Consider the following 15,721-nt stretch of genomic DNA (forward strand, 5'->3'; position numbering starts at 1 on the left):
CAGCTAAGATCTGCTTACCTCAAACAGAATCCACTAGAGCCATAAATTGTAAGACTTAAATGGTAATTTTGATAGATTGCTGGAGGCTGAATGTTAACGAGTATGAGAGAAACTCCTGGGGAGCTGCAGTTCTTAGGGAGACCTCATACCTTTGTGGGGTTTAACCTCCAGGAGTCTCACTAGGTTCTCAGGTGAAGAGCCAAGAAAGATCCCATTATGACTGTGGCAGGGTGAAGGGAAAAGTAACCACTGTGAAATATACCCCGAGCATTTTCCATAACAAAGATCTATTCTCCAGGGGAAAAGACTTTACCAGAGGTTTTTCCCACCTAGAGGAAGAGCATTTCCCTGACTCTAGCCCCATCTAGCCTTCTTGTCTGGGTAAAGAGCAGACTAAGAAACACTTGTGAAGGTCACAGTTTGGTGATACAGACTCAGTAAAATTCTGAAAATCAATCATAAGAATATAGAACATTTCCTCTCTGCCGAAACTTAAAACCACACCAACAGGATTCCAGTATAATAACTGGATTATAGTTAAAAGACCTGTAAGACGCAGACTCTTCCAAGAGTAGTTTTAAAGGAAGAGGAGGAGACAGAAATATGGAAAGGAGAGGAGACAGAAATATGGAAAGGAGAGGAGACAGAAATATGGAAACTACAGCAATTTGAAGCCTCTGACACCTAAAGCTACAACAAACAAACACAGGCTACCTCCTGGTTGGATTAATATAAAACCTCACACTAAAAGCCTATCTCCCTCACTTCCTATTAGCCAATACATCATGCGTGGGTTTCAACAAAAAATTATAAGATATGCTAAAAGGCAAGAAAAAACTAAGTCTGAAGAGGGAAAGCAAGCATCAGAACCAGACTCAAGTATGATTTTGGAATTAACCAAACAGGAAATTTAAAATAGCTGTGATTGGGACTTCCGTGGCAGTCCAGTGGTTAGGACTGCGTGCTTCCACTGCAGGGGGCACAGGTTCAATCCCTGGTCAGGGAACTAAGATCCTGCATGCCGTGCAGTACAGCCAAAAAGAAAAAAAAAAAAAAGCTATGATTAATACGTTAAGGACTTTAATGGGAAAAAGTACACAACCTGCAAGAACAGATGGCTAATGTAAGCAGAAGATGGACTCTGTAAGAACAAATTAAAAAATCATGCTAGAAATCAAAGACACTGTAAATAGAAATGAAGAATACCTTTGAAGGGCTCACCAGTAGATGGGACACAACTGAGGAAAGAATCAGAAAGCTTGAAGATATGTCAATTGCATTGTCTCAAACTGAAATGCAAAGAGAAAAAATAATGAAAAAACAACAAAACATACAAAAACTGTGGAACAGTTTCAAAGAATGTAGCATATGTGTAATTGGAATACCAGAAGAGAAAAAGGAAATGCAGCAGAAAAAAAATTTAAATTAATAATGGTGAAAGGGCTTCCCTGTTGGTGCAGTGGTTGAGAGTCCGCCTGCTGATGCAGGGGACACGGGTTCGTGCCGCGGTCCGGGAAGATCCCACATGCCACGGAGCGGCTAGGCCCGTGAGCCATGGCTGCTGAGCCTGTGTGTCCGGAGCCTGTGCTCCACAACGGGAGAGGCCACAACAGTGAGAGGCCCGCATACCGCAGGAAAAAAAATAATAATAATAATGGTGAAGATTTTCCAAATTAAATGCAGACACCAAACCACAGATTCAGGAAGCTTAGAGAACTCCAAGCAGGATAAATACCCCAAAATTGTATAAATAGGCATATTATATTTAAACTGAAGAAAACCAAAGATAAAGAAAAAATCTTGAAAGAAGCCTAGAGGGGTAAGGAAACCCTACCTATAGGTGAGCAAGAATGAGAAATTCAGTGGGCTCCTTATAAGAAATCATGTAAACAAGATGATAGTGGAGTGAAATATTCAGTGTTGAAAGAAAACCACCATCCTAGAATTCTATGTCTAGTGAAATTATCCTTCAAAAGTGAAGGGGAATAGCTTCCTTAGACCAAAAAAAAAAAAAAGAAGAGCAAACTAACAAAAACCAAAGGAATTTGTCACCAGTAGATTGGCCTTGCAAGAAAGGCTAACGGAAGTTCTTCAGGGAGAAGAAAAATTATTACAGGTCAGAAACTCAGATCTACTTATACAAAAGAAGAGCTTTGGAGGAGGAATAAATGAAGATAAAATCTTTTCTTTTTCTTATTCTCAATAGATCTCTATCAATCTAAAAGATAACTATTTAAAGTAATAGTAGTTATGATGGTATTGGGTGGTAGTTGTTTATGGATTGGTTAAATAAGTGACAGTAATATCATAGGGATAGGAGGGGAGAAATGGGAAAACTCTGTTAAAAGGTACCTGTACTGTACATGAAGTAGTATAGTGTTATTTGATGGTGGACTTAGTTTAAAATGTATATTGCCATCTATAGGGCAAACACTAACAAAACTTTTTAAAATAATTGATATGTTAAGAGGGAAGATAAAATGGAATTACTAAATGCTCAGCTAAAACTAGAGGAGACAAAAAGGAGGTACAACAAATAGAAAACTGTTGCAAGTGTAGTAGATATTAATTTAACGATATCAATAATTTATTTTTTAAAATTTTTATTTATTTGGCTGTGCTGCGTCCTAGTTGTGGCACGCGGGATCTTTTTAGTTGTGGCACGTGGGGTCTTTAGTTGCGGCATGCGACCTCTTAGTTGCAGCGTGTGGGATCTAGTTCCCCGACCTGGCATTGAACCCAGGCCCCTGGCATTGGGAGCACAGAGTCTTAGCCACTGGATCACCAGGGAAGTTCCTCAATAATTACTTTAAATGTGAATGATCTAAATACATAAATCAAAAGATAAGAGATTGTAAAAGTGGATAAAAAGACAAGATTCAACCATATGTCATCTACAAGAAACCCACTTTAAACATAAAGGCTTAGAAATGTTCAAAGGAAAAGGTTAGAGAAAGATACTTCATGCTAACACAACCATTAAAAAGCTGGAGTAGCTATATTAATTTCAGACAAAGTAGGCTTTCAGAATCAGTAAAATTATCAGGAATTGCATAATGATAAATGGTTTGATTTTCCAAGAAGACATGACAATCCTTAATGTGTGTATGCACCCAACAACAGAGAATCAAAGTATGTGAGGCAAAAACTGATAGAAATGCAAGGACAAATAGACAAATACACTATTATAGTTGGAGACTTCAGCATCCCTTTTTCAATAGTTGATAGATCAAGCAATAATAATAATAGATCTAGAGGAGAATTCCTCTTCTTGAAAAAGAACATTACAAAAACTCTACAGCTAACATCATACTCACTGGTGAGAAACTATATGCTTTCCCTCTAGGAATAAGGCAAGAATATTTTCTCTAATCACTTCTATTCACCATCATACTAGAAGTCTTAGATAGTGCAATAGGACAAGAAATAGAAATGAAAGGTATACAGGCTGGGAAGGAATAAATAAAACTCTTTACAGATGACATGACTGTCTACATAGAGAATCCTAAATAACCACCACAATAACAAAAAAGCCTGGAACAAAAACTGAATATAGCCAGTTCACAGGATGCAAGGTTAATATTCAAAAGTCAATTTCTTCCACCCCAATGTTCATAGCAACATTATTTATAATAGCCAAGATATGTAAGCAACCTAAGTCCATATAGATTCAATGGAATAGTACTCAGCCATATAAAGAATGAAATTTTGCAATTTGCAACAATATGGATGGACCTGGAGGTATTATGCTTAGTGAAATAAGTCAGACAGAGAAAAATAAATACTGTCTGTATTCACTTGTGTGTGGAATATAAAAAATAAAACAAACTGGTGACTATAACAAAAAAGAAACAGACCTACAGATATAGAGAACAAACTAGTGGTTACCAGTGGGGAGAGGAAAAGGGGGAGACACAAGATAGGAGTAGGGGATTAAGAAGTACACACTACTATGTATAAAATAAATAAGCTACAAGGATATATTGTACAGCACAGGGAATATAGCCAATATCTTATAATAACTATAAGTGAAGTATAATCTATAAAAATTTTGAATCATTTTGTACACCTGAAACTAATATAATATTGTAAATCAGTAAACCTCAGTTAAAAAGTCAATTGCTTCCTTATAAACCAGGAACAATTTAGAATTCTAAAAAATACCACTTACAGTAGAGCCAAAAAAATGAAATACTTAGGTATAAATCTAACAAAATATGTATAGGATCTATATGTGAAAAATTATAAAACTATGATGACAGAAAAGAAAAGGGAATGTAAATAAATGAAGAGATAGTCCATGTTCACGGATTGGAAGACTCAATGTTGTTAAGATGTCAGTTCTTTCCAACTTGATCTATAGATTCAATGCAATCCTAATGAAAATCTCAGAAAGCTATTTTGTAGATACCACCTACTTCTAAAATTTGTATGGAAAGGCAATAGCCTAAGATAGCCAACACAGTACCAAAGAAGAATAATGGTATTGGTGAAGGAATAGACATATAGATCAATGGAACAGAATAGAGAGTCCATAAATGGATCTACACAAATATAGTTGACTGATTTTTGGCAAAGGAAATTAAATTAGAGAAAGGATATTCTTTTCAACAAATGGAGTTAGAATAATTGAATGTCCTTGTGTAAAAACATGAACTTAGACACAGACCTTACACCTTTCACAAAAAATTAACTCACAGTGATCCGTAGACCTAAATGTAAACAAACTAAGACTTCTAGAATAAAACAGAAGAAAATCTATGTGACTTTGGGTTTGGCAATGAGTTTTTATATACAACACCAAAAGTATGATCCATGAGAGAAAAAGATGATGAATTAGACTTCATTAAAATGAAAAACTTCTGCTCTGTGAAAGACACTGTTAAGGGAATGAGAAGATTAGCCATAGATTTGGAGAAAATATTTGCAAAACACATATCTTATAAAGGATTTGTATCTAGGGGAATTCCCTGGCAGTCCAGTGGTTAGGACTCTGCGCTTCCACTGCAGTGGGCACGAGTTTAATACCTGGTCAGGAACTAAGATCCTGCATGGCATGTGGTGTGGCCAAAAAAAAAAGAGACATATCTAATATATAGATAGATAGATATAGATAGATCTCTTAAAATTCATTCATAAGTAGCAAATAACCCAATTAAAAATGGGAAAAGGACTTAAACAGACACCTTACCAAAGAAAATATATAGATGGTAAATATATAAAAAGATGCTTGAGGGACTTCCCTGGTGGCGCAGTGGTTAAGAATATGCCTGCAAATGCAGGGGACACAGGTTCAGTCCCTGGTCCGGGAAGATCCCACATGCCATGGAGCAACTAAGCCCGTGTGCCACAACTACCGGTCCTGCGCTCTAGAGCCTGTGAGCCACAAATACTGAGCCCGCGTGCCACAACTACTGAAGCTTGCATGCCCAGAGCCCATGCTCCACAACAAGAGAAGCCACCATGAGAAGCCCGCGCACCGCAGCAAAGAGTAGACTCCGCTCGCTGCAACTAGAGAAAGCCCACACGCAGCAATGAAGACCCAACACAGCCAAAAATAAATAAATCAATAAATTTAAAAAAAGATGCTCAACATCATTTGTCATTAGGGAATTACAAATTAAAATGAGATCTCATTATAACCTATTAGAATGGCTAAACAAACAAAACAAAGCAAAAACCTGACAATACCAATTGCTGACAAGGATGTGGAGCAATAGGAACTCTCATTATTTATGGGAATACAGAGTAGTACAGCCTCTTTTGAAGACGGTTTGATAGTTTCTTAAAAGCTAAACTTATTCAAACCGTTGGTATTTACCCAAATAAGTTGAAAATATGAACAGAAATAAAAAGGATTATTAAGGAATAGTATGAGCAATTATATGCCAACAAATTAGATAACCTAGATCAAATGGACACGATCTACCAAAACTGACTCAAACAGAAACAGAAAATTTGAATGGACCTATAGCTAGTAGGGAGATTGAATTAGCAAATTTAAAAACTATCCACAAAGAAAAGCCAAGGACCAGATATCTTCACTGGTGAATTCTACCAAACATTTAAAGAATTAACACCAATTTTTTTTTTTTACAAACTCTTCCAGAAAATAAAAAGAGAAGGGAACACCTCCCCAACTCATTCTATGAGGCCACTATCAACCACCCTGATACTAAAACTATAGAAAGACATAACAAGAAAACTACATAAACTATACCGTATAAATATAGATGCAAAATCCTCAGTAATACTTTAACAAACTGAGTCTAGCAACATATAAAAAGGATCATACATTATGACAAGTGGAGTTTATCCCAGGAATGCAAGGTTGGTTTAAAATATGAAAATAAATCAATGTAATACACAATACAGCCATATTATCATCTCAATTGTTATAGAAAAATCATTTGACAAAATTCAACACTCTTTCACAACAAAAATTCTCAAGAAGCTTGGAATAGCATGGATCTTTCCCAACCTGTTTGAGACCATCTATGAAAAACCTATAATTAACATCATACTTACTGATGAAAGAATGGATATTTCCCTGCCTAAGATCAGGAACAAGACAAGTATGTCCATTCTTGTATTCAGTTGTACTAGAGTTTCTAGCCAGAGCAGTAGGCAAGAAAAAGAAATAAAAGTCATCCAGATCAGAAAGGGAAAAGTAAAATTATCTGTACTTGCAGATGACATGCTTGTATATAGAAAATCCTATAATGAAATACTGCTCTGCGCTATAAAGAAATAAATTGCTGATACACAAAATAACATGATGGATCTCAAAATAGTCTGACTGAAAAAAGCCAGACACAAGAGAGTACATAGCATATTCCATTTTAAAATTCCATTTAAAAATTCCAAGAAAGGGGGCTTCCCTGGTGGCACAGTGGCTGAGAGTCCGCCTGCTGATGCAGGGGCCATGGATTCGTGCCCCGGTCCGGGAAGATCCCACATGCCGCGGGGCGGCTGCGCCCGTGAGCCATGGCCGCTGAGCCTCTGCGTCCGGAGCCTGTGCTCCACAACGAGAGAGGCCACAACAGTGAGAGGCCCCCGTACCTCAAAAAAAAAAACAAAAAAAACTTCCAAGAAAGGGAAATCTATGACAGAAAGCAGATCAGTGGTTTTCTGGGAGTGGATGTAGGATTGACTGCAAAGATGCATGAAGGAACTTATCAGTATGATGGGAATGTTCTATATCTTGATTATTATGATTGAGTTAAATGGGTGTTTACATTTGTGAAACCTCATAGAATGGTTCATTTAAAATGAGTGTCTGTGATGTAAATTATACCTTAATAAAGGTATAATTTAAAAAATCACATATACCTTTAATTTCAAAACTAGGATTCTATGAGAAACTACTTATTTCCTGCATGTAAGATGCTTTACTCTTTGAGCAACTAGTAATTAGCTATACAGTGAAAAAAATGTATGAGTATTTCTCTCAAAATCAAAACCAATTGCTTAAATAGGTATAAAAATGCTGAATGGGTTTGATTTTGAAATGTTGAATGAAACTTTTGCTTTGGAGGACATTGCTGGTATCTTAAAATTCAAAATTTAATAATTGGTGTCATAAATTCTTAGAAACAGTTTTCTGAAATTTTAAGCTTTACAAAAATATTAACAATTGAAATATAAGCTGAAAAATATTGGTATTAATGCTGCATCCCATTAGCATCAAGCAATAATCAAAGTGCTGCAGAGAACCCAAAAGATTACACCTAAGGAGACTGCTGGTAAATATGTTGAAAAAGGAGTATCCCTTTTGGCTGACAGTAACGGTAAAAGTTATACTCAATTTTTTTTTTTCCTTTCTTTCTTTTGATGACATTTAAATGATTGATAGGAAACAGGAACTGTAAAGAAAAGCAGAAAGAAGAGAAAGAGCACTGAACATCAAACAGTTAAGAAGCAATGAAGAGGGAAGCTGTAATTGTTCTGCTGGGAGGCCAGCAGCCAACTATATCTATGGAGAACTTAACCTTTGAAACAAAAACAATCTGTTAAATGAACATAGTATCTCAAATTAGGCATGTCCCAAAACATTCTTATACCTAAGTATCAGAGACATAATCTATCGCTGCTTCAAGTGTCTACAATTCAGTGGGAAAGTACAATCAAGAAAATTTCTACTGTATTGAAAAGTTGAGATGATTGTAGTGGGTTGCACACAGATTTTCATTAAAATGAAAAGATTTTAGAATTCAAAGCTTTAAACAGTTACCTAAAAGATTTCAATTGTTGCATTGCTCTCAAGTTGCTCATTGCTCTCAAGAAGCTTAAAATTAGTTAAACCTATTTCTCAAAGATGCTTAGTACCAAGTTTTAATTTTCTAAGTAAGTATATGTTGTCTTTTTCTTGTTAATTTAATCATAAATAAATGTTTTCAACTTCAGAGTTCATGGGCCTTTCTTTCCAAGAATTCTGAGGCGTAGGAAAGGAAAAAGAGACTTTGGAAAGACTATAACACATATCGTAGCAAAAGTGATGACTACTGACATGGTAAGAAATACACTATTATTATTTGTTCATTTATATAGCTGCATATAATCAGAAAAGAAGCTCTTTGAAGGTTGGATTCTTATCTGACAGTAATGCCTTATTTCCTCCATTACGTCCAGCTCAGAGATTGGCAATTAATAGGTACTAAATAAATATATGTCAGCAACTATTTACAGAGTACTAGTCTTGTTGCCAGGTGCTATGCTAGTAGCTATGGGAGACAAATATGAGAAATACTGCATTTGAGGGAGATACAGTTTTGAACCAGACCCACAGTCTTGCTTCTTCCATACATTTGACAAGTTTGAATTATGGTGGAGATATGGACAAGTAAATAGGCTATTACAATTACAACACAAAATGATAAATGCTATGATAGGAGTATGTACAGAAGGCATATAAGATGGGTACATAAGCCAGAGTTAGGAATTCTGGCAGCGCTGGCTGGAAGAAATAACCAGATGAAACCTGAAGGATGAGTGTAAATTTAACCAGCCCAAGAGGGGAAAGTGTTCTAAGTCAGAGCAAATATTTCTATCTCGTTTGACCTCTCAGTAGCATTTCACAGCTCTCTCCTTGGAATACTCTTTTTCATTGTCTTCTGTTACAATACTTTGCTGGTTTCAGTCTGTCTAGTTTTTTTATCCTTCTGTCCTCTAAATGCTTGGAACTTATCTTTTTTCTGCACTATAATATCCCTAAGTGATTTATCTGATCTCTTCCCATGACTTCAGTTATATACACTGATAATCTAAAATGTGTATCCACAGCCCACGTTTCCGTTCTGAGCCCCAAACCTATATGTCTAGCTGCCTATTACTCATCACCCCTTGATTACTTCAACTCAGATGTCCACAATTAAATTCATGATCTTATCCATTGACTTGTTTATATACTAGAGTTCTCTGTTTCAGTAAATGGCTCCACTATCTACCCAGTTGTTAATTACAATCTTCTGAGAGTTAGCCTAATCCTATCCCTCATCACCTTCATGTACCCTCTTTTATTCCTCATTAATACCATATCCTGGTGTACACCATGTTGTTTCAGAGAGCTACTGCACATCCTTTAGGTCTCAATTTAAATGTCATTTCTGTAGAAAAAGGCTTTCTCAACCTTCCAGAATACATTTTACTACATATTCCTATGTACCCTGCACTTTCTCTTATTGGCACTTTTCCTTATCATGACTGTATTAAATACTTTTGTGGCTATCTATTGCATGTCTGTCTCTTTTACTAGAATATGAGCTTCTTGAGAGCAAGGGGTGTATGTTTACCATTCATCCAATCACCTAGCATGATGCTTAGCACGAGGTAGGTGCTGAGCAGTTTTTGTTGAATTAGTAAATGAGTGCATGTTTGACAAGAGAGTATGGGGTATATGTGAAGAACTAAAAGAAGTCCAGCAAGGATGGTGTTTAATACCTAGGAGGAGAGTGGTTAGAGATAAAGCTGGACTATTAGACTGGTCTTATCTGCTATTCTACCCATTTTTATTATTTTCAACAAAATTTAACTTTCCTTTGATTTGCTTATTAGATCAGATTTTCAATAACATTAATTATTCCACCAATTATATTTGTAAACATCTTTTAAAACATCATTGTAAAGTAAGGTATAGATTTTGCTTTTATCTCCAGCCTTTTAAAATATTTTTATTTTTACTTATCTTTTTTTTGTTTTTAAATCTGTTTTTGGCTTTATTTTCCTATATGGCAGTAAGAAATTTATTTGATTTTTATTCAGTGCTTTGCAGCCCTTTCTTCATTTGTGTAAGTAAATATCCATGAACTTCAGAGGACAGGGTAATGAGAGGAAGGCTACTCTGAGAAGGCAGTATCATCAACTTCCACTTTGCTTGGATCTTTGATTTTAGATTTACCTTTGAGGTTGACAAAAAATTTTAATTTGACGGTAGTTGCAGCTATGTACATAAGCCTTTAACAATTTTCTCAACTTTGAAGATTCTTTACTTGGTATTTTTCCTCCTCTATACTCTCTCCTTAAACAGTTTTATCCATGCCCATCATCTTTATGCTGGTGATCTTCACAAGTAGTATAGCGAAAAGGCATGGACTTTGTAGTCAGGTAAATAGCCTGTCTTGGGCAAGCTGCCTAACCTCTGAACCTCAATTTCTATTTGCAGAGTGCTTTAAAAAGAGAAAAAACTGTACTGTTCTGATGAGGATGATGATCTCTGGAGCCAAACTGCCTGGATTCAGATTCTGGCTTTGGCACTTACTACTTATGTGATTTTCAACAAGTTATTTGCCCATTTGTGCTTTAGTTCCTCATTTGTAAAATGGGGATAATACCTTATTTCCTTATTTATAGAGCTATGAGTGTTCCTTATTTATAGAGCTATGAAGATTAAATGAGTTCATATATGTGATGTGCTTAGAATAATGGCCAGCACATAGTAAGTACTAAATAAATATTTTATTACTACTATTACGGCTACCACCACCACTGACACCTTATAGGGTTTTTTGAGAATGAAATGAGATGCTATGTATAAAATACCTAGCAGTGTCTGGCACACAGTGGTTTTTCAGTAATTTCATTCCCTTTTCTCTTTCCCTTCTTGCTTGTATTCTTTGCTGACCAACATTACTACAAGTTCTTCTCAGCACCTTTACCTTATGTCTCACTAACATACAACAATCCTAAATTTGAACTTATTAATTTAAAAAAATTTTTTGAATTTTATTTTATTTATTTTTTTATACAGCAGGTTCTTATTAGTCATCAATTTTATACACATCAGTGTATACATGTCAATCCCAATCACCCAATTCAGCACACCACCATCCCCATCCCCCCATGGCTTTCCCCCCTTGGTGTCCATACGTATGTTCTCTACATCTGTGTCTCAACTTCTGCCCTGCAAACTGGTTCATCTGTACCATTTTTCTAGGTTCCACATACATGCGTTAATATACATTTGTTTTTCTCTTTCTGACTTACTTCACTCTGTATGACAGTCTCTCGATCCATCCACATCTCAACAAATGACTCAATTTCATTTCTTTTTATGGCTGAGTATTATTCCATTGTATATATGTACCACATCTTCTTCATCCATTCGTCTATCGATGGGCATTTAGGTTGTTTCCATGACCTGGCTATTGTAAATAGTGCTGCAATGAACATTGGGGGGCATGTGTCTTTTTGAATTATGGTTTTCTCTGGGTATATGCCCAGTAGTGGGATTGCTGGATCATATGGTAATTCTATATTTAGTTTTTTTTGTTTGTTTGTTTGTTTGTTTTTGCGGTACGCGGGCCTCTCCCTGCTGTGGCCTCTCCCACTGCGGAGCACAGGCTCTGGACGCGCAGGCTCAGCGGCCATGGCTCACGGGCCTAGCCGCTCCGCGGCATGTGGGATCTTCCCGGAAAGGGGCACGAACCCGTGTCCCCTGCATCGGCAGGTGGATTCTCAACTGCTGTGCCACCAGGGAAGCCCTCTATATTTAGTTTTTTAAGGAACCTCCATACTGTTCTCCATAGTGGCTGTGTCAGTTTGCATTCCCACCAACAGTGCAAGAGGGTTCCCTTTTCTCCACACCCTCTCCAGCATTTGTTGTTTGTAGATTTTCTGTTGATGCCCATTCTAACTGGTGTGAGGTGATACCTCATTGTAGTTTTGATTTGCATTTCTCTAATGATTAGTGATGTTGAGCAGCTTTTCATGTGCTTCTTGGCCATCCGTATGTCTTCTTTGCAGAAATGTCTATGTAGGTCTTCTGCCCATTTTGGATTGGGTTGTTTGTTTCTTTAATATTGAACTGTATAAGCTGTTTATATATTTTGGAGATTAATCCTTTGTCCGTTAATTCGTTTGCAAATATTTTCTCCCATTCTGAGAGCTGTCTTTTCATCTTGTTTATGGTTTCCTTTGCTGTGCAAAAGCTTTTAAGTTTAATTAGGTCCCATTTGTTTATTTTCGTTTTTATTTTCATTACTCTAGGAGGTGGGTCAAAAAAGATCTTGCTGTGATTTATGTCAAAGAGTGTTCTGCCTATGTTTTCCTCTAAGAGTTTTATAGTGTCCGGTCTTACATTTAGGTCTCGAATCCATTTTGAGTTTATTTTTGTGTATGGTGTTAGGGAGTGTTCTAATTTCATTCTTTTACATGTAGCTGTCCAGTTTTCCCAGCACCACTTACTGAAGGTACTTTCTTTTCTCCACTGTGTATCCTCGCCTCCTTAGTCATACATTAGTTGACCATAGGTCCGTGGGTTTATCTCTGGGCTTTCTATCTTGTTCCATTGATCTATATTTCTGTTTTTGTGCCAGTACTATATTGTCTTGATTACTGTAGCTTTGTAGTATAGTCTGAAGTCGGGGAGCCTAATTCCTCCAACTTGTTTTTCTTTCTCAAGATTGCTTTGGCTATTCGGGGTCTTTTGTGCCTTCATACAAATTTTAAGAGTTTTCGTTCTAGTTCTGTTAAAACTACCACTGGTAATTTGATAGGGATTGCATTGAATCTGTAGATTGCTTTGGGTAGTATAGTCATTTTCACAATATTGATTCTTCCAATCCAAGAACATGGTATGTCTCTCCATCTGTTTGTGTCATCTTTGATTTCTTTCATCAGTGTCTTATAATTTTCTGAGTACAGGTCTTTTACCTCCTTAGGTAGGTTTATTCCTGGATATTTTATTCCTTTTGTTGCAATGGTGAATGGGATTGTTTCCTTAATTTCTCTTTCTGATCTTTCATTATTTGTGTATAGGAATGCAAGAGATTTCTGTGCATTAATTTTGTATCCTGCAACTTTACCAAATTCATTGAAGAGCTCTAGTAGTTTTCTGGTGGCATCTTTAGGATTATCTATGTTTAGTATCATGTCATCGGCAAACAGTCACAGCTCTACTTCTTCTTTTCCAATTTGTATTCCTTTCATTTCTTTTTCTTCTCTGATTGCCGTGGCTAGGACTACCAAAACTATGTTGAATAATAGTGGTGAGAGTGGACATCCTTGTTTTGTACGTGATCTTAGAGGAAATGCTTTCAGTTTTTCACCATTGAGAATGATGTTTGCTGTGGGTTAGTCGTATATGGCCTTTATTACACTGAGGTAGGTTCCCTCTATGCCCCCTTTTGGAGAGTTTTTATCATAAATGGGTGTTGAATTTTGTCAAAAGTATTTTCTACATCTATTGAGATGATCATATGGTTTTTATTCTTCAGTTTGTTAATATGGTATATCACATTGATTGATTTGCATATACTGAAGAATCCTTGCATCCCTGGGATAAATCCCACTTGATCATGGTGTATGATCCTTTTAATGTGTTGTTGGATTCTGTTTGTTAGTATTTTGCTGATGATTTTTGCATCTATATTCATCAGTGATATTGGTCTGTAATTTTCTTTTTTTGTAGTATCTTTGTCTGGTTTTGGTGTCAGGGTAATTGTGGCCTTGTAGAATGAGTTTGAGAGTGTTCCTTCCTCCGCAATGTTTTGGAAGAGTTTGAGAAGGATGGGTGTTAGCTCTTCTCTAAGTGGTTGATAGAATTTGCCTGTGAAGCCATCTGGTCCTGGACTTCTGTTTGTTGGGAGATTTTTAATAACACTTTCAATTTCATTACTTGTGGTTGGTCTGTTCATATTTTCTATTTCTTCCTGGTTCAGTCTTGGAAGGTTATACCTTTCTAAGAATTTGTCCATTTCTTCCAGGTTGTCCATTTTGTTGGCATAGAGTTGCTTGTAGTAGTCTCTTAGGAGGCTTTGTATTTCTGAGGTGTCTCTTGTAACATCTCCTTTTTCATTTCTAATTTTATTGATTTGAGTCCTCTCCCTCTTTTTCTTGATGAGTCTGGCTAAAGGTTTATCAATTTTGTTTATCTTCTCAAAGAACCAGCTTTTAGTTTTATTGATCTTTGCTACTGTTTTCTTTGTTTCTAATTCATTTATTTCTGCTCTGATCTTTATGATTTCTTTCCTTCTGCTAACTTTGGGTTTTGTTTGTTCTTCTTTCTCTCGTTCCTTTAGGTGTAAGGTTAGATTGTTTATTTGAGATTTTTCATGTTTCTTGGGATAGGCTTGTATAGCTGTAAACTTCCCTCTTAGAACTGCTTTTGCTGCATCCCATAGGTTTTGGATTGTCATGTTTTCATTGTCATTTGTCTCTAGGTATTTTTTGATTTCTTCTTTGATTTCTTCAGTGATCTCTTGGTTATTTAGTAACGTATTGTTTAGCCTCCATGTGTTTGTGTTTCTTTCGGGTTTTTTCCCCTGTAATTGATTTCTAATCTCATAGCATTGTGGTCAGAAAAGATGCTTGATATGATTTCGATTTTCTTAATTTACTGAGGCTTGATTTGTGACCCAGGATGTGATCTATCCTGGAGAATGTTCTGTGCGCACTTGAGAAGAAAGTGTAATCTGCTGTTTTTGGATGGAATGTCCTATAAATATCAATTAACTCTATCTGGTCTATTGTGTCATTTAAAGCTTCTGTTTCCTTATTTATTTTCATTTTGGATGATCTGTCCATTGGTGTAAGTGAGGTGTTAAAGTCCCCCACTATTACTGTGTTACAGTTGATTTCCTCTTTTATAGCTGTTAGCAGTTGCCTTATGTATTGAGGTGCTCCTATGTTGGGTGCATATATATGTATAATTGTTATATCTTCTTCTTGGATTGATCCCTTGATCATTATGTAGTGTCCTTCCTTGTCTCTTGTAACGTTCTTTATTTTAAAGTATTTTATCTGATATGAGTATAGCTATTCCAGCTCTCTTTTGATTTCCATTTGTGTGGAATATCTTTTTCCATCCCCTCACTTTCAGTCTGTATGTGTCCCTAGGTCTGAAGTGGGTCTCTTGTAGACAGCATATAGATGGGTCTTGTTTTTGTATCCATTCAGCAAGCCTGTGTCTTTTGGTTGGGGCATTTAATCCATTCACGTTTAAGGTAATTATCGATATGTATGTTCCTATGACCAGTCTCTTAATTGTTTTGGGTTTGTTTTTGTAGGTCCTTTTTTTCTCTTGTGTTTCCCACCTAGAGAAGTTCCTTTAGTATTTGTTGTAGAGCTAGTTTGGTGGTGCTGAATTCTCTTAGCTTTTGCTTGTCTGTAAAGCTTTTGATTTCTCCATCGAATCTGAATGAGATCCTTGCCGGGTATAGTAATCTTGGTTGTAGGTTGTTCCCTTTCATCACTTTAAGTATATCATGCCATTCCCTTCTGGCTT

The 15,721-nt window shown here is 36.4% G+C and overlaps 2 protein-coding genes across 3 annotated transcripts in view; one reads left to right on the forward strand and one right to left on the reverse strand.

Moving 5' to 3' along the window:
• The window catches only part of NPL (N-acetylneuraminate pyruvate lyase), a 216,786-nt gene that overhangs the window by 74,890 nt on the left and 126,175 nt on the right, over positions 1-15,721 (reverse strand). The window lies entirely within an intron of this gene.
• Positions 1-15,721, forward strand: part of SHCBP1L (SHC binding and spindle associated 1 like) — a 46,017-nt gene that overhangs the window by 14,690 nt on the left and 15,606 nt on the right. For both annotated transcript variants that reach the window (XM_049701795.1, XM_004275204.4), the window contains one exon: positions 8,407-8,512. In XM_049701795.1, coding sequence (XP_049557752.1) covers positions 8,407-8,512 — 106 coding nt within the window. The remainder of the gene's footprint in view (positions 1-8,406; positions 8,513-15,721) is intronic.

The sequence above is a fragment of the Orcinus orca genome, chromosome 1 (genome assembly GCF_937001465.1).
Source record: "Orcinus orca chromosome 1, mOrcOrc1.1, whole genome shotgun sequence".
Classification (NCBI taxonomy): domain Eukaryota; kingdom Metazoa; phylum Chordata; class Mammalia; order Artiodactyla; family Delphinidae; genus Orcinus; species Orcinus orca.